Raw genomic sequence first — 24,993 nt, 5'->3', positions numbered from 1 at the left:
AAAGACACCAAACAAAAAAGGTAACATTAATTTGCCAGCGCTGTGTCACAAGAACACATATCAAGAGCTACATTAAATGTTCCGCTTTCAGTACTGGAGAATAAAATATATATTCTAAGATGTTTTTATTAGTACATGAACGTTATACTGCACATTTTACCTCCCCAACACATTGCAAGTTTGAGTCTCGGGCAGGCAAGAATTTTAGGTGTGGGAGAGAATGTACAGCGCTCTCTCTACCCTCAACACCATGAGTGAGGTGCCCTTGAGCAAGGGACCGAACCCCCAACTGCTCCCTGGGCTCCGCAGCATAAATGGCTGCCCACTGCTTCTGGTGTGTGTGGTGTGTCCACTGCTGTGTGTGAGCGCAATTTGGACACTTGGTTGTATGTCATGTCACTTTCACTTTTGCTATTCCCAATTCAGAAGACCACACACTCAACCTGTGTCTCTGAATGCTTGTCATACTCACTCCTCAGCCTGTCTCGTAAGCCTGGCTCCACACCACAAGTCTCCACTAGCGTATCTGGCAATATGGACGTGTAAATTCAGTCTAACTGCTTTTCTAATTTAACTTGGATGAAATTAAACATTGAGCACATTTTCCACTTGTTCTTAAGATCCCAAATAATTGATTAAAGTAATACAGTAATACAGATATATATATATATATATATATATATATATATATATATATATATATATATATATATTTGAATTGGAGAACACACTGTAGGTTTTGCAATTGCTTCTGATTTTGGAGGGAGTAGCCTTTTAAAGATCAACTTTATAAAATAGCATCAATATGTTGTGGATGGCCAATTCTTTATGTTATGTAGCTCTTGTTTAATGGGATTATTCTCTTAACAAAGCTTTGTAATCTCCTCTAGAATCCTGAATTATCTTGGCCAATCTCCAAGTCAGTTTACTGATGACCACTTCAGCTTTTGATCCTAGCTGTCATTCTTGGAATTTCTCTATGCATGGTTTCTCTAGTCTCCACTGCTTTCCCAACATCAATTCTTAAAGATCCCATTTAATGAAACTATGACCATGTCAAAATACTCCAGACTAGGGAGCACCTTTCACTTATACAAATGTTCTGAACATGTTATTCATGGCAGGAAAAAAGGGTTATAAATTACTCTAAAAATTACTATGCTAGTACAGCATTAATAATTGATCTAACAACTAAAATGGCTGAATTATAAATTTGGAATTTTATTTTACTCTTTGCTGTCAGTCCAGTGGTTTTCACTTGATGAAATGGAACTGAATTAAAGAACTAGGAATTGATTTTATTTTTTAATTACCACTGAGTGTTAAGACAAAACAAGCACACATGATACCGCAACAATGCATATATTCACTTGGGTAGAGACGTGCATTTAGACTGTCAAAGCCCAAGCAGGATTACTGAAATCAAAGGAGCTTAATGCTATTTATTTTAACACAATACTGCATCAGTCTTTATGGCCTACTACCTTTGCAAAAGAGAAAAAAAAAGAGGGAGAGATTGATTTAGAATCACCATGCCAATAAATCCCTGTGGTGAGAGTTCTCCAACTAGAGATCCTTTAACATTAAGAGTACAAACCCAGAGTCAAGAAGAGGGAATCCCGGAGGTGACCTTCAGTGGATGATGAAAATTAAATGGGCTTCTCTTGCTATCCATCTCCATCTCCCTCGCTGTCTCTATCTCTAACACACATTTAAACTTTGCACAGACACACATTCTCACATATCATTCCCTATATATATATATATATATATATATATATATATATATATATATATATATATATATATATATATATATATATTGTAATAATAAAATTTTCCTAATCATTGGGAAGAAGGAGGCGGGAACCGGCGCACAATCCAAAATGACACTTTAATAGTTCAAAATAAACACAAAACTGTGCACCAGCCCCTCACGGACGACTGGTGTGCTCAAATAAAAACCAAAACATAAAATAAGGCCCAGGCCTGGTCCTCTCTCGTCCTTCACTATCGTCGCTCCAGTTTTATATCCTTCCATCTCCTACGTGGGACTCGAGACCAGCGGTGGGGCCGGTCTCTTATATATATATAAAACATACTGATTGGAAAAGATATATATGTACGCACACAATGTGAGGTTTTAACCGTGCGATTTTATGCTAGTTATGCCATTTCAATGTTTGTATCACTTCGCTTGAGGGATTTCTCAGTGCGCATCATGGTGGTGAAGCAAACTCACTATAATTTCACAAATACTGTTGATTTAGCAAAGAATATATATATATATATATATATATATATATATATATATATATATATATATATTCGGGATGCCGAAATTAATCATTTCTTTGATACATTGCGATGCAAACGAGGACAATTCAGTATCAGTTCAGTAATAGACCATAACTGATTATAACATACTGATGCTTTTCTGATGTCATTTGTCTCACATACGTGCTTTGTCGCGGTAGCATACATTAGGCACATTTGGCTTGAAGCTCAACTGAGCTGAAAGATTAGTGTATGACATCAAGTACCGTGATGGGGAAGTCGTGGCCTAATGGTTAGAGAGTCGGACTCCCAATCGAAGGGTTGTGAGTTCTAGTCTCGGGCCGTACGGAATTGTGGGTGGGGGTAGTGCATGAACAGCTCTCTCTCATAAATGGCTGCCCACTGCTCCAGGTGTGTGCTCACAGTGTGTGTGTGTGTGTGTTCACTGCTCTGTGTGTGTGCATTTCGGATGGGTTAAATGCAGAGCACAAATTCTGAGTATGGGTCACCATACTAAGCTGAATATCACGTCACTTTTCGTGAGTGATAACGGAGCAGACGGATCCTATGCTTTCGTGGTAGATTTCATACAATCATCATTCGAGGTTGCACTTCAAATTGAATGTGCCTAATGGTGGAGGGAGGGGAGACGTAAGCATGAGTAATTAAAAATGCTCCAACTACTTTAAAAGCCGACATCTGGTCACAATAAATGCCAATGCCAATAAATCACATTGCTGTTTTCATGAACAATCTGTTTTCATGAGCAATCTGAGCATGACCTGGAGAATAAAAACGCTGCGTGTAAATCATGTCATGCACAATGAAATATTTAGGGGGTAGGTATGGGCAAACGAAGCCTCGTGAAGCACTGAGGCTTTCCTCTGATTGTTTCGGGAAAAGATTGAGGATGCAGTGCATCATAAATGCATTGTAATGCATCTGGATATCGAATTGAACTGAATCAATGAAATGATAATCGTAACCAAACCATGAGACCAGTGTAGGTTCAAACCCCTAATATATGTATATATATATACACACACACACACACACACACACACACACACACACACACAGACCATTAGAAGGTGAAAAGATAAGTCAATAGTAAATACTTTTATATTGAAAGGGACTGAAACAAAGTTGTAAACAAGGACATTATTTTTTAACAATACATTGTAAGACACAACCAACAAATGCAATGACCAGCATTTACCTCAAAACCATCTTAACCACTTAAACAGATACTACGACAAAGGCATTGTTTTCCTCGGAGGACATTCAAACAGTTTGTTATTTTGAATATGAGATTGACCAGAATAATAAATGTTTTATAGATGCAGGTAATCACACTCACTCAGTCAATTTTTCTCTCATGATAATTTACTCTTTTCAATGATTTTAGCATACAGCTTCTTGCATATAGCTTTGTAGTATTTTACATAAGCTAAAACTTTTACAAATAATAGCTTCAATAAAGCAACTCGGTGTTCTTTCGTTACTAGTTCTATAGTGATGTTTTTGAATTAGTAACAGAAGCTTGATATTCCAGTTGATTAGAGAGTGGAGATGTGAGAAGTGTGTGCAGAAAAGCAGTGTCTATTTTGTCCACAACTAGAACAAACTACAGCAGGTAAAGCTGTCAGCTGTGTGGAGATTAACAATATATTGTTCACAATTTGTTTATAATTGATACGGCAAATTGATAATTTATTATCAATATCTTTAGTCTTTTTGCAGTGTTCTGTTAATGCGTTAATCTTTTATTGTGGCCAGCCTAAGGCACACCTGTGCAATAATCATGCTGTCTTATCACATCTTGATATGACACACCTGTGAAGTGGATGGATTATCTCGGCAAAGGAGAAGTGCTCGCTAACACAGATTTAGACAGATTTGTGAACAATATTTGAGAGAAATGGGCCTTTTGTGTACATAGAACAAGTCTTTGTTCTTTGAGTTCAGCACATGAAAAATGGGGGCAAAAACAAAAGTGCTGCATTTATAATTTTGTTCAGTGTATATGACAGGATTCCATGGAAAACGTATTTCCTATTAAAAGGTTTTCCCTGGGGTTCCTGTGATGTAATGGCTTCAATGTCAGAAAAGCATACAATTTTTTTCTTGTAAAAAATAAATAAATGAAATAGTTCAACAGAGCATTACAAAAAAAAAAAATAACACAAATTAGCAAATGGTGTCCAGTTAAAGTTATGTTCTGGCCAAAGTGTAACATTTTTAGAGATTTTTACACTTGAGTCCTCTTTAAAAGAGGTGACTTTAGAAACCTTTTAATTGACCCAAAACTGAAAGAGTCTAGTTGTCTTTGCATTTACATTTCACATACCTGAAAGTGGAGTTATAACATTAAGGTAAAAAAAATTTTTATATATATGTGTGTGTGTGTGTGTGTATGTATATATGATGATTGTATATTATTATTATTGTTTTTTTATTTTTTTATTGTAATTGTTCATTTTGGTGTTGTTGGGTTTTTTTGGAAGAAAATTTTACATCCAAGTACACCACTCCAACATTTTCTCATACATGTCGACCTTCAGCTTCTACTGTTATATTCTCTGTACACTTCTTAGTGCCCCTCACAGTAACCAAGTGAGGGGTCTCACTTATACACAAAGGACTGCTTTTTCCATTCACCTGACAGTCTATTAAAGACTCAGTATGAGTCAATACTGGGACGCCAAAGCCATCCCACGCTTGCATTCAGCGAACAGCTGCCTCTGAAAGCTCAGCGGGACATAAAACGCAAGGCTTCCATAACACCCCTGGCTTATTATGGTATTGACAGATTGACCCGTGGAGGTCAAAAGAAATAAGAAATGGGCCTGCTCTACAGTGGGTAGCAAGTGATGTTTTAAAGCAAAGCTACAGTCAAAAGACTATTGTTAATCATGATAAAATAAAAAACAAAAAATGATCAAATGTTACTGTTTTTTTACATAATAAAGATAAACAGCACAAGACCACCTGCACAGACAAAGATCAACAACTGCTTCTTCATCATGGTCCCTTTGGCCCAGCCACTGATCCTTTAGTTAAGGACAGGAGAAGGAGTCACGGGAAGCACAACAGGATCACTGAACTAAGAATAACATTAGGATCCTTTGGATTCATTAGGATTGTCTCAGTAGAGCATTATTTGTTTGTTCGGGTAAATTTCACTATTCGACTATTCGATTTACCCAATTCGACACAGGCTTTGCAAACAAACTTCTACAGAAAAATATAGACTCAAGTACAAAAGTGATGCAGAGATGATATTTGTTGCAGGTTAAACCTGGAAACAAGTTAGCATTTCTAGCATTTTCATGAAGTCAATGGGTTTTTTAGTTCTGAAATAAGTTTTGTAGTTAATACAAGCTCAAAATATATATTCACATTTATTCTATAACAAAATATACATCAGTAATACTTCCAGGCTGTCCTACAAAAATATGTAATCACTGCGGCATTTAATGTATGAAATACTGATCAAAAACTATCCCTTTATAAACAGTGGAGCTGTCAATCACACAGTTTATCACTGACAGAGAGTTCTGCACTTAAAATCAATGACACAGCAAAATGTCTACACTGCATAATGAGTATATTATTTAAATGTACGTTATGTCTGCAAGGTTTTGATGAAAGCATTCATGAGAGTGCAGAAATCGTGAGGTCACTGCATTTGTTCGCTCGACAGATAAGGCTTTGATGGGCTACAATGACCAGCGCTGCAATGGGACTAAATGTAATGTTATAATCAGCACATTTAAGGATTAGTTCATCTCAGCAGCTATGATAGTACAGACGTAGTAAATGAGTTAAATTAGTTATTTAATACTTATTTCATATGCAGTAATACTACCCAATCATAGCAGTGGATGATTACTTTGGTGTCCTAAAGAAGAGCCGTCCATTTAAACAGTGTTCAAATTAGATGGCTAAAATCAGGGTAGAAATTTCCTTTTATTTTCTAAATTATTAATATCTAAATAATATTTACAATCAAAATTTATGTAAAAATCATAAGTGCACCTCAGGACACATTGTACAATGTAAAATGTCGTTAATGACCCATTAAATACTTAGGGTTAGGGGTTGGTTCAACTTAAGCCTAAATATGATAAGTAGCAATAGTGATGCAGTAAAGTTACTGATATACTGATAGTTCTATGTAATTAATGCTTTGGGGCCAAGAACAGCTGTGGTTTTGTACATGTAACTGTGGTTACAATAAAACCACAATAAAACCCTCAATGGAACTATGCTGAACATTACAACATGCAATAATATATTTAGTTAAAGCTACAGATGTAGTAAGAGTTCAACATCATACTCAACTGAACCAGTTGTGTTCATTTCAGCATATGATCTAGGCCTACTCAACAGAATGAGCTCACCTCTGGCAGACAGCTTTTTGGTGTTGATGATTTTGGCAGCATATTCCTGACCAGTAGAGATTTTCATACATCTTCTCACCACAGAAAAGGCTCCTCTGGAAATCAAAAAGAAAGTTATATATATATATATATATATATATATATATATATATATATATATATATATATATATGTATATGTATATGTATATATATATATATATATATATATATATATATATATATATAGGGTTATGTTAAATTTTGATTAAATTAAATTATTTTAATTTATCCTTTTTGGGGTATGTAAATATTTCTCTTAATGCTGAATTTTTCTGTTTGTTCTTCACTGTGAAAAAAAAAAACACGCCGTTTCCTATTCCCGCCAAAAACGGGAAAGACTTATTAAAAAAAGTACAGTATTTAATTGCCAGGATGAAACTCGGCGTCATAACAGCACATGAAAGACGCCGAAAAGAGACTTGCGAACGCAGGTACAGAATCAGGTAGGGACTAACAGGTCACTTTCACTGCATTTAAAACAGACAAGAAAAAACCCGTTTAGGTTGTTATTAGAAGCTTGTGCATAACTAATACTTACTTTCCCAGTTCTTCATACAGCTGATATTCGTCGGTAAACCTGGTGCAGGTTGTTGAAGCCATACTGAGAGCGACAGGAAGAACAATCTGAGCGCAAAAGTGAAATCCGCGGTTACCTCGTCCTATATATCCTCAGCGCAGACTGAAAGTAAAAGTCTCAACGAAATTGCAATGTATAAATCTGTCACTTCAAATCCTCTTGCAGGTGTGAGATGGTGACTGGCACTGTTTTGACACCTATTTGAAGTTGAAGCGCCTCTCCTCGTCTAATCAGAGATGTACGAGTCGTGTCGTTCTTTTAAACTGATTCTTTTTAATGATTCAATCCAACCGATTCGAAACGTGTGTGAATCATTCGAGTTTCGGGGACTTTCATTTGCTATGTAAATGTTTCTAGTCACAAACGCTTTAATATATATCCATGAAGAGTGGAAGAGTAGTTATTTATAACGTATAAAAAAAATAAAAACCTGTATGAAACCAACGTAAGTAGCCTATTATATATTTTAAAACATTTGCGCGGTTTAAACTAGAAAACAAATATAAATAAGCTATATAAATGGGCTACTGTTAAATGTACCCTAGCTATTTATTTTATGATATCATACAAAGGTTGCATTATATTTTATAATGTCAGATTAGTTTAGTTTTACATTCAAGTTTAAAAAACACGGTTGACACAATTTCACACAGTCATATTAACCATTAAAACATATAGTGATAAAGAATATTATGATATTTAACTTGATTAGTTTCATTGCTTTAAAAAACTAATAAAAAAGGGGGAGCTGTAAAACGCAGTGCGGGATATTACTATTGCTTGATGATTCAAATGAATCTATTTTTGACCGGATCATTCGAACGAACCGATTCGCTAAAATGATTCGAGTTTCCCAACAGTAGGCTACTTAATCTCTCACATCTCGCTTCCTGTTGTAACAGCGGCTGTTGGATCCAGTGTAAGAGCTCTCTCTGGCGGAACAAACACGCGTGTACGAGAGTCTGAAATGACTCAAGTATTTATATCGCAGGAAATTACAGAATGTGCGCGGGAAGACTTGTTGATAGACTGATAACGCTAGCCTAAAATAAGGCATCAGACAGTACTGTTCATCCTTGGGTACTGTAACCTTGGGTTAACAGGGATGACCAATTATCCTATTAAATGACTAATCCTGTAAATCCAGTTGCACATTCTCCTTCATCTCCTATACTGTCTCAAAAATCAATGTGATGATAAAAAGCTCCCTATCCCACCCACCCTTGACTTTTCAGATTAGGTATATTAGTCACTTTTTACTCACCTGAATATTTATCATAGTGTTGTTTTATCAAAGTGAATGCACACACACACACACACACACACACACACACACACACACACACACACACACACACACACACACACACACACACACACACACACACACACACACACACACACACACACACATATTCCTTTTGTCAGTTCTTCACAATTAAAATAATGAATATTTCCTCTTTTCAAATAACTTTCAGTGAATTATACAAAACTGAAAACCACTGCCCAATATTAAAAAAAAAAAAAAATATCAAGACAATTTTTATTTGAAGTTAATTCAAAAAAAGATTTTTAAATTACACAATATTAATTTACATCTATGCATTTAGCAGACACTTTTATCCAAAGCAACTTACAGTGGAGTCAGGATATACAATTTTGATGTAATGATCAATAATATTATATTGTCAGAGATTTTAACCTTCATGTTGATAATACAAATGATGCTTTAGGACTTGCATTTACTGACCTACAGGTAATAAACTATTTCGGAGTATGGAATAGATCTTACTGATATAGATATCGTACCTCAAAGTGTGCCATGGTAAAACAGTAATACCTACACTCTCAAGAAAGAAACTTGTAGTTTTGCAAATGGAAAAAAAACTAAATTGGACATTTTTAGAATTACATGGAAAAGCAGTAGGCTATGTCCGGCTATAGACAGGCTCTAAAAACTGTCATTGCTGAGCATATCCACAAACTCATAGAAAATAACCAAACTTTCCAAGGTTATTATTTAGCACAGTGGCTAATTTAACAAATAACCAGATGCCACCCGATCTAAATATTCCCTCACAGTTTAATAGTAATTACTTTAATTTCTTAACTGATAAAATAGATAACATCAGAAATACAATAACAAATGTAGATTCTATAGCCTCTAACACTTCAGCTTTATACATCACACCCAAAGATAAACTGCAGTGCTTTACAACTATAGGACACGAAGAGCTAAATAAACTTAAAGGGGGGGGGGGGGTGAAATGCTCGTTTTCACTTAATATCCTGTTAATCTTGAGTACCTATAGAGTAGTACTGCATCCTTCATAACTCCAAAAAGTCTTAAGTTTTATTATATTCATAAGATAAAGATAGTCTGTACCGATTTTTCCCGGAAAAACACGACCGGCTGGAGGCGTGACGTGTGGGCGGAGCTAAAGAATCACGAGCACGAGTAGGCTTTTGCGTTGAGAGCGTTTGGAAGTTGTGACATTAACGTGAGGAAAAAAAACATCCAAAACAAACCATGGCTAAAGGCCCGTTCACACCAAGCACGATAACTATAAAGATAACGATAAAGACATATTTCTAAAAATCGTTCTCAATATTAAAGAATAGCAGAGTCCACAACACAACTATAACGATAAAGGCATAGAGAAACGGTATCGTTGGAATCATTTTCAGAACGTTTTTTTTCCAGCTGATGAACAATATAAACTTTGATATCCAATCAGAATCCATCCTGCTGTGACGAGCTCGAGGATTTAAAGCGGCAGACGCACGTGCGCTCAGAATAAACAGACAATATCGTTCGCTGGTGTGGACGCTAATATCGTTATCTTTATAGTTATCGTTCTTGGTGTGAACGGGGCTTAACAGTCAGATTCAGCATATATTTATGATCCAGAATCAGATCCAGAAGCTGAAATTTAACAAGAGCAGCATCAGCAACGACGTCTCTATGTGGTATGTACTGAAATTGTATATATTTGCTTAGCGGTTTTGGAAAATAACTAAGTTCCACTTTATGTCTTCTTTTTTTTTTTTTTTTTTAAGCTGTACATGTGGAAAGTGCAGTTTGATGACAACATCGCATGTTGTTTACTTGATGTGCTTACGCACCGATAGCTAAGTTAACAACACAGAGATATTTGAAGCAGTTTTACTCACCTCCTGCGGTTCCAACACACGATCGTGACCCTTTTTCGTTGGGACTGCATTATCCTTAAGAAATAAACGATACGCAAATCCGGCGTCAAACTGGGCCTTGTTTGTAAAACAAGCATCTTCGAAATGCAGGGAACAAACAAAAACACTTGAACAACTCCATTGATGTTCTGTAAAAATAAACTCAATCCACTGGTCCCTTAATGCTGTTTTCTTTGGTAATCTGTGCAGGGTTGTCTTGCCCTGGCAACCAAAAACACATGTCTTTTGTGACATTTCGCGATGCTCTCGCTCTGATCAGTGAATGTCTGTGCTCTCAGTGCTCTGCTATACGGGAGCACGCGCTCTTCTGGCAGAAGTGCCCTCAGGACCCATATAAGGAAATTCCGCTCCATCTAACGCCACACAGAGCCATACTCGAAAAAAACTGTCCGAAACTTGTGACAAACCGGAAGGAGTATTTTTGGAACAAAAATACTCCTTCAAACGTACAACTTAATTTTTGAAACTTTGTCCATGTTTAGCATGGGAATCCAACTCTTTAACAGTGTAAAAAACTCAGTATGCATGAAATAGCATTTCACCCCCCTTTAAGTTATCACTGCACCTAAACCAACAACATGTTTATTAGATCCTGTACCCACTAAATTACTGAAAAAGTTGTTAACTGTAGAAGAACCACTTCTCAATATTATTAACTCGTCATTATCATTAGGTCACGTCCCAAAACCATTCATGCTGGTGGTTATTAAGCCTCTTATTAAGAAACCACAACTAGATCCTAGTGAACTGGTAAATTACAGACCCATTTCAAATCTTGCATTTATGTCTAAAATTGTAGAAAAAGAGTTGTGTCTGTTCAATTGAGCACCTTCCTGCAAAAAAAAAATAAGATCAGTATGAAAATTTTCTGTCAGGTTTCAGGCCCCACCATAGCACAGAAACTGCACTGGTTAAAATTACAAATGACTTGCTTCTTGCGTTAGATCAAGGCTGCATCTCATTGCTAGTTTTCTTGAACTTAGTGCCGCATTCAACACCATAGATCATGACATACTCTTAGATCGATTACAAAACAATACAGGTATTCAAGGGCAAGCTCTAACATGGTTTAGATCCTACCTGTCCAATCTATATAACTTTATTTAAATGGGAATTCTTCTTATTTATCACCAGTAAAATATGGAGTGCCATGAAGATCTGTCCTAGGTCCTCTGCTATTTTCAATATACATGTTGCCCCTTGGTAATATTATTAGAAAATGCAGGATTAGTTTCCACTATTATGCTAATGATACTCAACTATATATTTAAACGAAACCAGATACAATTTTCTATTCAATTCAGACAGAGATATTACTTATTGGACCATAAAAAAAAAAAAAAACACAATCTCATAGATTACAATTTGCAACTAGACGGATGTACCATTACTTCCTCTATAGTCAAAAATCTGGGTGTTTTACTAGACACCAACTTATATAATATAATTTTTCCCAAAACAGCATTCTTCCATCTTAGAAACATTGCCAAGCTACAAAACATGTTGTCTGTTTCTGGTGCAAAAAAGCTAGTTCATGCATTCATGACCTCTAGACTGGACTATTGTAACACACTTCTAGGTGGTTGTCCTGTATCTTCAATAAACAAGCTACAGGTAGTCCAAAATGCAGCGGCTAGAGTCCTTACCAGGCCAAGAAAATATGATCATATTACCCCAATTTTACAGTCTCTGCACTGGCTAACTATTAAGTTCTGTATCAGTTACAAAATATTACTTACCTATAAGGCCCTTAATGGTTTAGCTTCTGCGTACCTAACTAGTCTTCTTCCATGATACAATCCATCACGCTCCCTAAGGTCACAACACGCTGGACTTTTGGTAGTTCCTAGGATAGCAAAGTCCACTAAAGGAGATAGAGCTTTTTCACATTTGGCTCTCAAACTCTGGAATAGCCTTCCTGATAACATTCGGGGTTCAGACACACTCTCTCGGTTTAAATCTAAGACACATATCTTTGGCCAAGCATTCAAATAATGCATTTCATAATCTTGTATTGCAGTTATATCTGATCAAAAGGAGGTTCAACCAACTCTGAGTTTAAACTTGAACTCTGAGTTGACTTACCCTGAGATGGGAAAATCTGAGTTTTCGGTTACAGAACAGCTGAAATGAGTTGGTTTAATCAACACTAAATTGACTGACTCTGAGTTAAGCGCGTGCTCCACAACTATAAAAAGCCATTATCAATGGAGCACCAATATTACGATTCACCATGGCAACAGCTCCCGCCAAAAAGCTGTACTTCATACTCAATAAACATGTAATACTTATCAGTGTTATAATATCAGAGGTGAAAACTAGCAGAACTAATAGCTAATCATTTAATGGTATCTCATGGGCAAAAATTATATATAAAATAATAATATCAATAATAATATTTCAAGTGCATTTTTCTTATTTTACAAATGATCTGCCAATAGAGTAAGAAAAATACGGCAGTGGCTATTTACACTAAGTGGAATTAACATACTTTCTTAGGGATAGATCCTATTTACAGTAGGTTAAGTGCAAGTAGCTCTAGATGCTATTTACATAAAAAATGTACAGTGAAAATAGTGATCTATTCTATTTACCATGTAAAAGTAGCAGTTCTTTGCAACAGGCTAAGTGTAAATAATAATTAGATGCTAGTTATACATTATACTGGCAGATACTAAGGCCATTTGCACCTCAGTATTGTTATACATTAACAGGATGCAATAATAACAGATTGTAAATGATTATATTCATTACAATTGTAAATAATTGTATCATTATTAAACACTTGTTAGGCACTTTACTTCTACTTTTAGAACATTTTGTTAATTTTTATTGAAAATAAATTCTAATGTGACATGTGATGGGAAAAGTGAGAACGAGCTCTAACCCAATCACTCACGTTACAAGCTAGTTTTCCGTGCCCAAAACATTACTGCCTACAGTAGGTGTTATTCACATGGGTCATATTTAACCTTATGTATCGAGGGAGGGCGGAGCTACAGTAGATTTGCACTTAGTAATGGACACTCCGAATAATCTTGTTTTCCATTTGCATTAAGATTATTTTTATCACTACACTGGCATATAATTTTACTTAAGTTAAATGCACTCCATTTAGACCCCCCCATCCCCCCCCCCCCCCAGGAAACAAGACCTATCTCATATCATTTTGTATAGACAATCAATCTTGGGGGGAAGAAGAAAAAACACTTAGTACGAAGAGCATTTTTCCCATCAAGCTTCGTTTGAGTCTGCGTGTCAGAAACGGAAGTGCTAAAAAACGCTAAAAATGGGCTTCATTTGTCTCAATTGAGTTCCAATGGGGTCGCTGTGTCCATTTCTTTTACTGTCTAAGGTTTTTTAGCACTTCTGTTTCTGACGCGCAGACTCAAACGAAGCTTGACGACGTCAGCAACCTGTCTGGCAGATGTAAATCTTCTAGGTGGCTGTGCCTGCAAACTGCCATCGTTAATCTTGCAGAGACGGCGAGCTTGAGCGGGGAGTTCTTTGTCGTGAGTGAGCAGGAGTAAGTATTCTGATTAATTATTTTGTATAGTATTTTAAAATGTAACGCCAGTACGCCATATTAAGTTAATTGCCTGCGAACTTCTCCTCCTGTCTGTACGGTAATGCGACAGAGAGCCGAGTGGTTATGACGCAATCGTTAGCCTATTTTTTTTACAAAAACTGTTTATACGGGGCCATAATGTAACATAGAAGGTAATGGAGCCTTTATACATTGTCGTGTATCTTTAGAAATAAATAATGGACAAACGGAGTCTTTAAACGCCTCAGATGTAAAGTTATTCGCTGTCAAAGTGACGCCAAAATGAATGGGAGTCAATGGGAATGCTAACGCAAGTGAAGTTCTGCTAAAAGATAGCAGCCCCCACCCGACTTCAACTTCCGGTCGAGTTCCCTGCTCTGAACGTGGATTCGTGGAACGCAAGCAGTTCCGGTTTCGTCACAATGACGAATGCATCTGCGTCAGACGCAGCGTCTAGATTCAAACTAGTCGGCGGTTAAGAAAAACAGGAACGAGTGAGGACTTAAAGCGTACAGAAACAAACCAAAATTAAACTAAATCCAAAGATGTCTAAGACATTGAAAGGAATCACACTGAAGGGGAGTGCAGAACTCGTTGCTGAGTTTTTCTGTAAGTAATGTTAGTGGTTTTGTAGCAGATGATGGGTTTCATGGCGTCGTTCTAGTCTGTCCTGGTATCAATAGAAATTGAATTAAAAACGACGGGAATCGGGAGGTGTCTGAAGTTTTGTTCAAAAGACTCGTGCCTTTGCTACGGTTCAACCATTATAATCTCAAATGCATGGCTTTAAAAGTAAATAATTTTTGATGATGATTTCTAACCATGTAAAACCTTACATATTCAATATTAGTCTTTTTTTTGTTTTATATCAAAATGTTTGCGCTTGTGTTTGTTGAGTATCATATTTGCTACCTTAGGATGGTAAACCTTTTTTTTTTTGCGTCAGAATAATTTATGTCTGTACAATTTAAGGGTGAACACTTACTGCTTGTGTTCCTCTTGAAATACTGCAAACAATATAGGTCAGTGGTTTTCAAACTCTGTCGTGAAACTTGATTTAAGGAAATTTTATAGGTGTAACGAAGTTCAATACTCGGGAGGAAAGAAACGGGAAACATAACTTTGAAAACTAAATAAACATAAACAACTAAATGAAAGTGAGGCAGCCACCTCACGCAGAATAAATTCAACGTGTGTTTGTGTTGTGCTCTGTTTTTGCAAGTGTTGAACACTATGGCCAATCATCACAGTTTTCATTTCTGGAACTCAATGACCAATCAGAGGCGTTACAGTTAGTCAGAATTCACTCGCCAAGTTTTTATTCAGTCTTGAGTTGTGGAAGCTCGCGAATCCTCTCTTTATAAAAAAAAGTGTTGACGCAATGTAAATAAGAGATTCATTGTGCCATGTTGCGAGATTCACGGATTATAGCAGAATTTCTCAGGGAGCGCTCCTAGCGTGCTTCCTTGTCTGTATTAGTCCATATTCAGTCCATTCTTAATTTGAATAAAATTTGCTAAGACCATTGTCGCGCACTTGCTGCAAGTTTCAGGATCAAGTAACATCCGCACATAAACGGGGGAATCTCTCGAAATCTCTCATATACTTTATAGAAATCAGTAAAGGTTTGACAACAAAAAGGCTACATTTTATAACAAGTCGATTTACTTAAATGCCTTTTACTTGCAAAAAAAAAGAAAAAAAAAAGAAACAAACTGTCAATCAAATGTCAGAAGGCATGTAATAGTGGTCAATAGGGTTTTCCATCAAGGTTATAGTCATAATTAGAGTCCTTGGACATTTGTGTAGAGAAAATAAAACAGTACTCTTGATTTATTATATATATATATATATATATATATATATATATATATATATATATACTTTTTTAAACAGTTTTTTTTGTTTATAGTCATGTTAGTGTTATCCATTTTAGCTCCTGCATCATGATTCATTTGGAAAATGAAATACATTTTGGTGTGCTGTGCCTTTTTAATTGTTTCCGAACATAAATGAAATGAGTCCTTTTGTTGTCTGTAGCATTTGGAATCAACAGCATCTTGTACCAGCGAGGAATCTACCCAGCAGAAACCTTCACCAGAGTTACTCAATATGACATGAGCCTTCACCTGACCACAGATGCAAAGCTGAAGAACTACCTCACCAATGTCATCTCACAACTCAAAGGTTGTTTTTCATCCAACCATGCTTTTCTGAAAAATAATAGTACCAAATCTTGAGGAACAGTTTGTTTTATTAAGACTGGTAATGCAGTTTAGTAGGAGGTGCATATGGTATTCATACAAGTTGCCTTCAATTCTTTTTTTTTTTTAAATCTCAAAGTAATTTAAGAGTGCTGTATTCACACGATAAAGACTGCTTTCATGACTAGAAATGGAAACCTTAGCCTGCTTAGTTCTTTAGCATTGTTTGTCCTTTTTGTTGCAGAATGGTTGTTTGATTGCACAGTTCAGAAGCTGGTGGTTGTCATCACATGCCTGGAGACCAATGAGGTGCTGGAGCGATGGCAGTTTGATATTGAGTGTGACAAGACAGCAAAGGAGAACGGGTACTTAATCAAAATTCATAATCTGGAAGGACGAATGATTCATTTTCATATTCAATCACAGCTTTGAAAATTTACAATAAGTTAATAGTGACTTAGTCTTATTGTTGTTTTTTACCTAACCGATGCAAATATAAATTGTCATAAAGTATTTTACACTTTGGCTTTTCCAGTGCACCCAGGGAGAAGTCCATAAAAGCTATCCAAGAGGAAATCCGTTCTGTTATCAGACAGATTACTGCCACAGTCACCTTCTTGCCATTATTAGAAACTGCCTGTAAGTAAACTAGTTATTGTTTTAATAAGTACAGAATTTACTGTGCTTAAAATTTATCAGGATCACTTTAGCACCTCAGTTCAAGCTACACGTGAACCCATCATATCTTTCTATTTACTATAGTACAAATTAAACATGAATGGACACCAAAAGATACTATCTGATATGATAGTCATATTAGATCATATTTAATATGATCATTAGATCCATGCAGTTACACTGCAAGATCACTGTCATCCAGTGCTATATAATTTGTATGAAATATATATATTTTTTAAATTGTCGCTGTAACATTAGATTTCTGATTTCAAACATTTTAATACATTTTATTGTTTTTTTTTTTTTTTTTTTTGCAATATTGCATATGCCATAGTTTACATAGCGGCTCCAGACTGTGACAAAAAAATATTAATTTGTGAGTGAAGTTTTTGCTGAAGTGGCCAATGGCTACTATAGGATATCACAATATCGTTAACAATAGGGCTGCATGATAAATCGCATGCGATATTTAATGCGCAACTTGTCAGTAAAGCCTGTTTTGTAATCCGAGGTAAATCTCCATCATCTGTGCGGAATTAACTACATAGAGCTGTTGTTCACAGACAAGCTGCGCAAAATATGATCATGGTTTTGCGCAGCTTGTCAGTGAACAACGGCTCTGTGTAGTTAGATTTACCGCTGATTACAAAACTTTACTGACAATATCGCATGCGGTTTATCGTGCAGCCCTAGTTAACAATTTGTTTATAATCTATACAGCGTCTTGTTGTCAAGATCTTTAGTCTGTTTGTTGTGTTCTGTTAATGCATGTGCTTCATATTATTTGTAGCGCACTTACTGTCCAATAGTCATAATAATAGAATATATAAACATAGAATATATCTTACTGAAATGTCTCATGGAATCGCTCATTCATTGTTTCAAACTGCAGAAAATGTGGAAAACTTGTACCACGTATCAATCATTTACCTCAGAATAACCATTCGGCATCCATAAGCTCATCAGTCAGTCAGGAAAAAATAACTATAAATAGGTGCATTATGCTAAATTTATGCCCTATATTGCATATTCATATTTTTACTTAACATGGTGAGAAACTGCAAAGAGCTAGAGGTAAAATTCAACACCTCCTATATTATTGCATGTTAATAATGAAGTAAAACAGACTGGATATATGCAAGACATATGACAAGATTTATAGGATGCATTATGGACAAGTGATACTGAAATAAATATGATCCACAATATTGGCACAGATTGTCATAAATAATTGTTTGTGAATGTATATGGTTCTCAAGATGGAAAAGACATTAAGTTCTCAATTGAAGTGATTCTTAGTTCCCAGGATGTCAACAAGATGGATAAAAATTGTGAGAAAGACAAGAAAAGATGAGACATAAAGATGAGAAATAAACACATGAAAGTATGACTACAAAAATAATGTATGTTTATTCTATGGAGCCTAAAAAAACGATAATAATAAAGTATCTAGTTTTGTTTCTTATAGCCCTGCATAGTACAACAATTGTAAATAGGCCTTTAGCAGTAACCATAGAATTCATAACAAACTTTGCTTAGATCATTTTGAAGTATCATCTGGTTTCGTTGAGAGATATAGTTGAGTATCAACAGCATAACAGTGGAAACTTATCCCGTATTTTCTAATAATATTACCAAGGGGCAACGTATATTGAAAATAGTAGAAGACCTAGGACATATCCTTGTGGCACTTTATTTTACTGGTGATAAATGAGATTACTCCCCATTTAAAAAAAAAAAAAAAAAAATGGAGCAATTGAACAGGTAGGATCTAAACCATAATTATTTGTACTATCTTAAAGCTGGTATTTGAATACCTGTATAATTTTGTTATCGATCTATGAGTATGTCAATGATCTATGGTGTCGAACGCAGCACTAAGATCAAGTAAAACTAGCAATGAGATGCAGCCTTGATCTGACGCAAGAAGCAAGTTATTTGTGATTTTAACAAGTGCAGTTTCTGTGCTATGGTGGGGCCTGAAACCTGACTGAAATTCTCCATACAGATTTTTTTTGCAGGAAGGAGCACAATTGAGCAGACACAACGTTTTCTTAAATTTTAGCCATAAGTGGAAGATTTGAAATGGGCCTATAATTTGCCAGTTCATTAGGATGTATAATCTTAGTAATATCTTAGTCTAATAATACTAAGTTATTGTTTTCCAATTTGAATCAGCCGAATTATATTTGTATATTTATTTATTTTTCCCCAGTGGTCAGAAAGTGGTCCCTCTTTTCAGAGTGAAGCAAAACTAAAAATTTTATAAAGCTGACAAGTTGCAGGGTACATATTTTGATTGTTTTCTCTTTATTGTGACTTTTGTCCTTTATAACGCAGGTGCTTTCGACCTTCTGATCTACACCGACAAAGATCTTGAGGTACCCGAGCAATGGGAGGAATCTGGGCCTCAACTAATTGACCAATCAGAAGAGGTCCGCTTGCGTTCCTTTACTACTTCTGTTCATAAGGTGAACAGTATGGTGGCCTACAAGAGGACAAACTCCATGTGATTTCTTTCTTTTGTGTGTTCTGTTCTCTTTTTGTGTGTGTGTGTTCTGTTCAACTTTTCAGTCTTTTGTATATATATCTATATAAAGCTTATTTCTTATTTGTTGTATTTTTAAAGAATGTATTTCCCAATACAGAAAATACAGTTCTTGTTTCCAATGTTGTATTGGTGATTCATGTGTCTTTGATATTTTGTAGTAGTTATCCTCTAGATGGCGACCAAATCTAGGTGTACATTTCCTTACAAATGTGAACAGGCTGCCAACAACAAAGCCTGTCGAGAATGCATCTGGCTCAGTACTACAACCTAAATTCAAAAGGAACTTTGTTTGCTTTAATATTTTCCAATTATTATTTTACTATACTATTTATTTTTTAGTTACTCATCAGTGTTATGGCAATATTTTTTCTACCATCTTATAAAAGGGCTATCTATACCTATAGGATGATTCCCATTACTGTGTGAAGGATCATGATTGATAATTACAAATGAAAACATACAGTATTGTTCAAAATAATAGCAGTACAATGTGACTAACCAGAATAATCAAGGTTTTTCGTATATTTTTTTATTGCTACGTGGCAAACAAGTTACCAGTAGGTTCAGTAGATTCTCAGAAAACAAATGAGACCCAGCATTCATGATATGCACGCTCTTAAGGCTGTGCAATTGGGCAATTAGTTGAATTAGTTGAAAGGGGTGTGTTCAAAAAAATAGCAGTGTGGCATTCAATCACTGAGGTCATCAATTTTGTGAAGAAACAGGTGTGAATCAGGTGGCCCCTATTTAAGGATGAAGCCAACACTTGTTGAACATGCATTTGAAAGCTGAGGAAAATGGGTCGTTCAAGACATTGTTCAGAAGAACAGCGTACTTTGATTAAAAAGTTGATTAGAGAGGGGAAAACCTATAAAGAGGTGCAAAAAATGATAGGCTGTTCAGCTAAAATGATCTCCAATGCCTTAAAATGGAGAGCAAAACCAGAGAGACGTGGAAGAAAACGGAAGACAACCATCAAAATGGATAGAAGAATAACCAGAATGGCAAAGGCTCAGCCAATGATCACCTCCAGGATGATCAAAGACAGTCTGGAGTTACCTGTAAGTACTGTGACAGTTAGAAGACGTCTGTGTGAAGCTAATCTATTTTCAAGAATCCCCCGCAAAGTCCCTCTGTTAAAAAAAAGGCATGTGCAGAAGAGGTTACAATTTGCCAAAGAACACATCAACTGGCCTAAAGAGAAATGGAGGAACATTTTGTGGACTGATGAGAGTAAAATTTTTCTTTTTGGGTCCAAGGGCCACAGGCAGTTTGTGAGACGACCCCCAAACTCTGAATTCAAGCCACAGTACACAGTGAAGACAGTGAAGCATGGAGGTGCAAGCATCATGATATGGGCATGTTTCTCCTACTATGGTGTTGGGCCTATTTATCGCATACCAGGGATCATGGATCAGTTTGCATATGTTAAAATACTTGAAGAGATCATGTTGCCCTATGCTGAAGAGGACATGCCCTTGAAATGGTTGTTTCAACAAGACAATGACCCAAAACACACTAGAAAATGGACAAAGTCTTGGTTCCAAACCAACAAAATTAATGTTATGGAGTGGCCAGCCCAATCTCCAGACCTTAATCCAATTGAGAACTTGTGGGGTGATATCAAAAATGCTGTTTCTGAAGCAAAACCAAGAAATGTGAATGAATTGTGGAATGTTGTTAAAGAATCATGGAGTGGAATAACAGCTGAGAGGTGCCACAAGTTGGTTGACTCCATGCCACACAGATGTCAAGCAGTTTTAAAAAACTGTGGTCATACAACTAAATATTAGTTTAGTGATTCACAGGATTGCTAAATCCCAGAAAAAAAAAATGTTTGTACAAAATAGTTTTGAGTTTGTACAGTCAAAGGTAGACACTGCTATTTTTTTGAACACACCCCTTTCAACTATTTGCCCAATTGCACAGCCTTAAGAGCGTGCATATCATGAATGCTGGGTCTTGTTTGTTTTCTGACAATCTACTGAACCTACTGGTAACTTGTTTGCCACGTAGCAATAAAAAATATACTAAAAACCTTGATTATTCTGGTTAGTCACATTGTACTGCTATTATTTTGAACAATACTGTAAATGCTAAATAATGTTTTAAAATAAACCTTGTATGAGGACAGAATTTACTCAAACAACATGCTATTGAGCTCTTCTATCTTGAATAATTACCTACAATGAAAAGAGTGTAGAAGTGTGTCACAAATAAAGGAGACTAGTGTCTCAATTATGAAAATTTGGAGCAGAATAAAGGATGTAAATGTGTTTCATCTGAAGCAGGGTGGCAAATTCTGCTTTGAACCTGTCATTCTTTGGACATCAAAGTCTTCTATTGCTGATGGCTCAGTTGAAGACACATCAGAGAAACACCTGCTGGGTTCATTAGCATGAGAAGAGGTGGAAAGGCAGTCTTTCCCTTTTATAGCAAGAAATGTAGTTAGGAGAAAATGACAGGAGTGTGTGTTATATGCTATGCTTGTATATAAATACACTTTTAAAATATTTCTTATTTTTGTCTAAATTATGCATTCGGTTTGTAGCACCATATTCTACATGGAATATTTGTATTTCTAAAAAATAATATCTTATTACTTTACACTACAGTAGTATTTGAGAGCAATGTAAAAATTAACAAGGTAAAACAAAGACCAGCTACCGCAACTAAAAATGTACACGTTTCCATCCAATTTGTTAACTGCTCTACTACAAATTCCTTTAAATAAATAAAATGTGTATCCTTAATGATTGCAAAATATTGTAAAATAATAACTTAAAGAATAGTAGATCAACATGTCAGGTGTGGAACAGGTTTCTTTTTGGACATGCCAAATGGGCACACAGTGATTTCTACAGACATCTTATTTCCATCATACTCCAAAATTGTCAAGGATTTTAACACATTTGTGTAGCAGATAATAAATAAGTTGACATCTTACAGGCTATTGAGTTCTTTATATGTAATGTAGGTGAAAAAAAAAAAAAATCTATAGCATGGTATAATGGTGTAACACAAAGTGATTTGGGAAGTGGTTATACGGTGAAAAATGACCGTGTAGCAAAATAAGATTTTGTGTGCGGATTTCAGTAGGCTAATTCAGCAAGAGAGCTGCACAAAAGAATAACAGACTACAAGAATAAGGAATGTCCTTGGCTCAGTCCAAGTTGATTTGCTGTTGATTACCATGTAAAATAGGTTGGAAATGTTATAAAACAAGAAAGATTAAAACCGCTAAACTGGAATTAGAAAATCTGTGAGAAAAGGCACAGCACTAGTATAAATGTAAGAATACAGTACATGCTTTTCAAAGGAATAGCTAAAAGATAAACATTACATGGTACACGTAAATCTAACATGCTAGAACTGCTAGCTAAATGTGTCTCTGTAATAATATCATACAACTTGTACACTTATGACTTGGGAATCTTACCTCTTAAAATTCTATTGTGTGTGTGTATGTGTGTTACAGTAAATTTCATTTTTGTTTGTTTTTACAAATTCACAGATGAGTTGAAATGATTTTCTTTGTTAACAGCATGTCACAAATGCTTTGGACAGAACTTGTATTGAACCTGGAACATTCCTTTAACGAGTCAAGATAATTTAATCACAGTTTTAAAGCATTTCTTCATCAGATGAATTACATGCACAGGTAAAGATCCATTAATCCTTCTTTCCTTCATAAAGTCTATTACAGCACAGCTATACACTGCTCATAAATGCACTTTATTCTGATGCATCTATAACCCAACCTTGCATTTTCAAAAAAACTGCTTCAGTGTGCTTCAGGGTCTTTTAATCCTTTAGTCTCTGAGAAATGGGCAGGGAATGTTGTCCTAGGACGTCTGCATGCCAGAGGAAATGCTACAGTCCTCTATTCAGCAAAGCTTCCTCTCCTTGCTCAGCCAGCAGCTTCCAATTCTGTCTGTTCTTCCTACATCCCTCCAGCAGGGGAGAACAGTACTCGGAGATACCCGTCAGCGCCTGCTCACACAAACACAAGGGTAAGAGAGCAGAAGGACAATAAATAAAACTGACCTTAAAAGATAAGACCCAAAAACTAAAATTCTGTCATCATTTACAATTACATATTTTGAAAAATGTTGTGGTCCAAACAAAACTGGACCACACTTACTTTGACTGCATGGAATCTAAACAGTCATTTTTTTTTAAGTATAAGAAATGGATAAAAGTTTAAAATGACACGAAGAGGAGTTCATGATGACAGAATTTTCATATAATGAGAAGAACTGGTAAGGGCGTGCTTTATTCTAAATGATTAAATCAACCATGTAAAGCCTGACATGATACAGTGAGCTTTAGAGAGTTAAATACCTACATGATTAGCAGTTGAGGTATTCTAATGCACATACCCAGACTATGATGATCCACAAAAAAAACAACAACAGTTAATTATATAATAATAATAAAAAATTATCAAGAAAATGAAACAAAATGCCTGATTTGCATTACACATCAGCATATACCAAACAAGTAGGCCCACACTAAACTTGCACCATTGGTTGAGCAAGGCTCTTTTTTCTTTTAGCTGGTTGGGTCACTTAAACAATATAAATGAACAATGAAAATATGATTCACCTCATATAACTGTGTACAAATGGCATCAATGAAAGACACTTGCATGCTGGGAATTTTATCCTGCTTCTCCCTGTTCATCAGATCCTTGGAAAGAATCAGGTCACATGGTTACTTTTATTTTGTCATCCACCAGAGAGTTACTGACCTGGCTCTAAACTACTGCAGTCTTATACAACACAATATTGATGTTTTCATAAAGCAAGTAAAGAGCTTACAATAGGTTCGATGTTTAGCTCTCTCCGCTCCTTATCACCTTGTTCAAAGAACTCTGTGGCAACCAGTTCTGCTATCTGTTGAAACATAAATTATTGGTCATTACTGAATTGGTACTTTCCTTGGTGAAGAAAATGTTCAATATTTCACATAATATTTCAGCTGAACAACCTTGAAAATTATTACACTTTCCTGTGTGTGTGTGGTTTTTTTTCAGTTGCCAGTCTTCACAGGTTTGCTTATTAGTGTCATTTTCAATATTTAGAGTTGGGGATTTGATAGACAGATTGAATGCTAAGGTGTTATGCAACGGATATCTGGTTGTGTTTAACATGGAATACTGTGAATGCTCATTATGTTCTGTATGTTTTAACTATAGTATGTGAACCAAAACATAATGCAATGATAAACAATTGGTGTCCATCTATCTTATCTTAGAAAAAAAACTATATGATTCATACAAGCAACAAAGTAAATATTTTTTACCATAGCCTCATGTCTGTCCAGTAAATAATTAGTCTGTCTATAGGTCATGACTCTGCATAATTTTCAGAGATAACATGTTCTTGGTTATGTTTTATTAGAGTGTGAAGGTCTAAATTATGATCATTTTGGGTTGCGTTGAGTAGGACCGCAGCTGCACCTCCATCCTCTGCTAATTAGCAAACAAGCTTGTTA

General features: G+C 35.7%; 3 protein-coding genes across 14 annotated transcripts in view; 1 reads left to right on the top strand and 2 right to left on the bottom strand.

Moving 5' to 3' along the window:
• Positions 1-7,571, bottom strand: part of LOC128016599 (calcium/calmodulin-dependent protein kinase type II delta 1 chain) — a 106,603-nt gene extending 99,032 nt beyond the window's left edge. For 2 of the 11 annotated variants that reach the window (XM_052601230.1, XM_052601231.1), the window contains exons 1-2: positions 7,263-7,571; positions 6,684-6,778 (exon numbers count right to left, since the gene is read on the bottom strand). In XM_052601230.1, the coding sequence (XP_052457190.1) occupies positions 6,684-6,778; positions 7,263-7,324 (157 nt within the window). In that variant the 5' untranslated portion in view covers positions 7,325-7,571. The remainder of the gene's footprint in view (positions 1-6,683; positions 6,779-7,262) is intronic. The other 9 variants (XM_052601232.1, XM_052601233.1, XM_052601235.1 and 6 more) reach the window with 6 other exon arrangements.
• Positions 7,572-14,472: 6,901 nt separating this feature from the next.
• Positions 14,473-19,617, top strand: LOC128016598 (mitotic spindle assembly checkpoint protein MAD2A-like). Its single transcript, XM_052601228.1, has 5 exons — positions 14,473-14,670; positions 16,102-16,248; positions 16,510-16,630; positions 16,801-16,904; positions 19,284-19,617. Exons 1-5 carry the CDS (start codon positions 14,607-14,609, stop codon positions 19,454-19,456), a joined length of 609 nt encoding a protein of 202 aa, XP_052457188.1. The 5' UTR covers positions 14,473-14,606; the 3' UTR covers positions 19,457-19,617.
• Positions 19,618-22,298: 2,681 nt separating this feature from the next.
• Positions 22,299-24,993, bottom strand: part of LOC128016584 (cGMP-specific 3',5'-cyclic phosphodiesterase-like) — a 39,131-nt gene continuing 36,436 nt past the window's right edge. For both annotated transcript variants that reach the window (XM_052601212.1, XM_052601213.1), the window contains exons 19-21: positions 24,318-24,392; positions 24,103-24,186; positions 22,299-23,487 (exon numbers count right to left, since the gene is read on the bottom strand). In XM_052601212.1, the coding sequence (XP_052457172.1) occupies positions 23,368-23,487; positions 24,103-24,186; positions 24,318-24,392 (279 nt within the window). In that variant the 3' untranslated portion in view covers positions 22,299-23,367. The remainder of the gene's footprint in view (positions 23,488-24,102; positions 24,187-24,317; positions 24,393-24,993) is intronic.

This window comes from Carassius gibelio, chromosome A7 (assembly GCF_023724105.1).
Source record: "Carassius gibelio isolate Cgi1373 ecotype wild population from Czech Republic chromosome A7, carGib1.2-hapl.c, whole genome shotgun sequence".
In the NCBI taxonomy this organism is placed as follows: Eukaryota; Metazoa; Chordata; class Actinopteri; order Cypriniformes; family Cyprinidae; genus Carassius; species Carassius gibelio.
The sequence above is the reverse complement of the archived record's forward strand: the minus strand, read 5'-3'. Positions and strand labels throughout refer to the sequence as shown.

Excerpts from the sequence above, each read along its gene's own strand:
- LOC128016598 (XM_052601228.1), top strand. The coding sequence starts at position 14,607 with ATGTCTAAGACATTGAAAGGAATCACACTGAAGGGGAGTGCAGAACTC. Across the intron at positions 14,671-16,101 it reads ACTCGTTGCTGAGTTTTTCT|CATTTGGAATCAACAGCATC; the intron begins GTAAGTAATGTT and ends TGTTGTCTGTAG. Across the intron at positions 16,631-16,800 it reads AAGACAGCAAAGGAGAACGG|TGCACCCAGGGAGAAGTCCA; the intron begins GTACTTAATCAA and ends TGGCTTTTCCAG.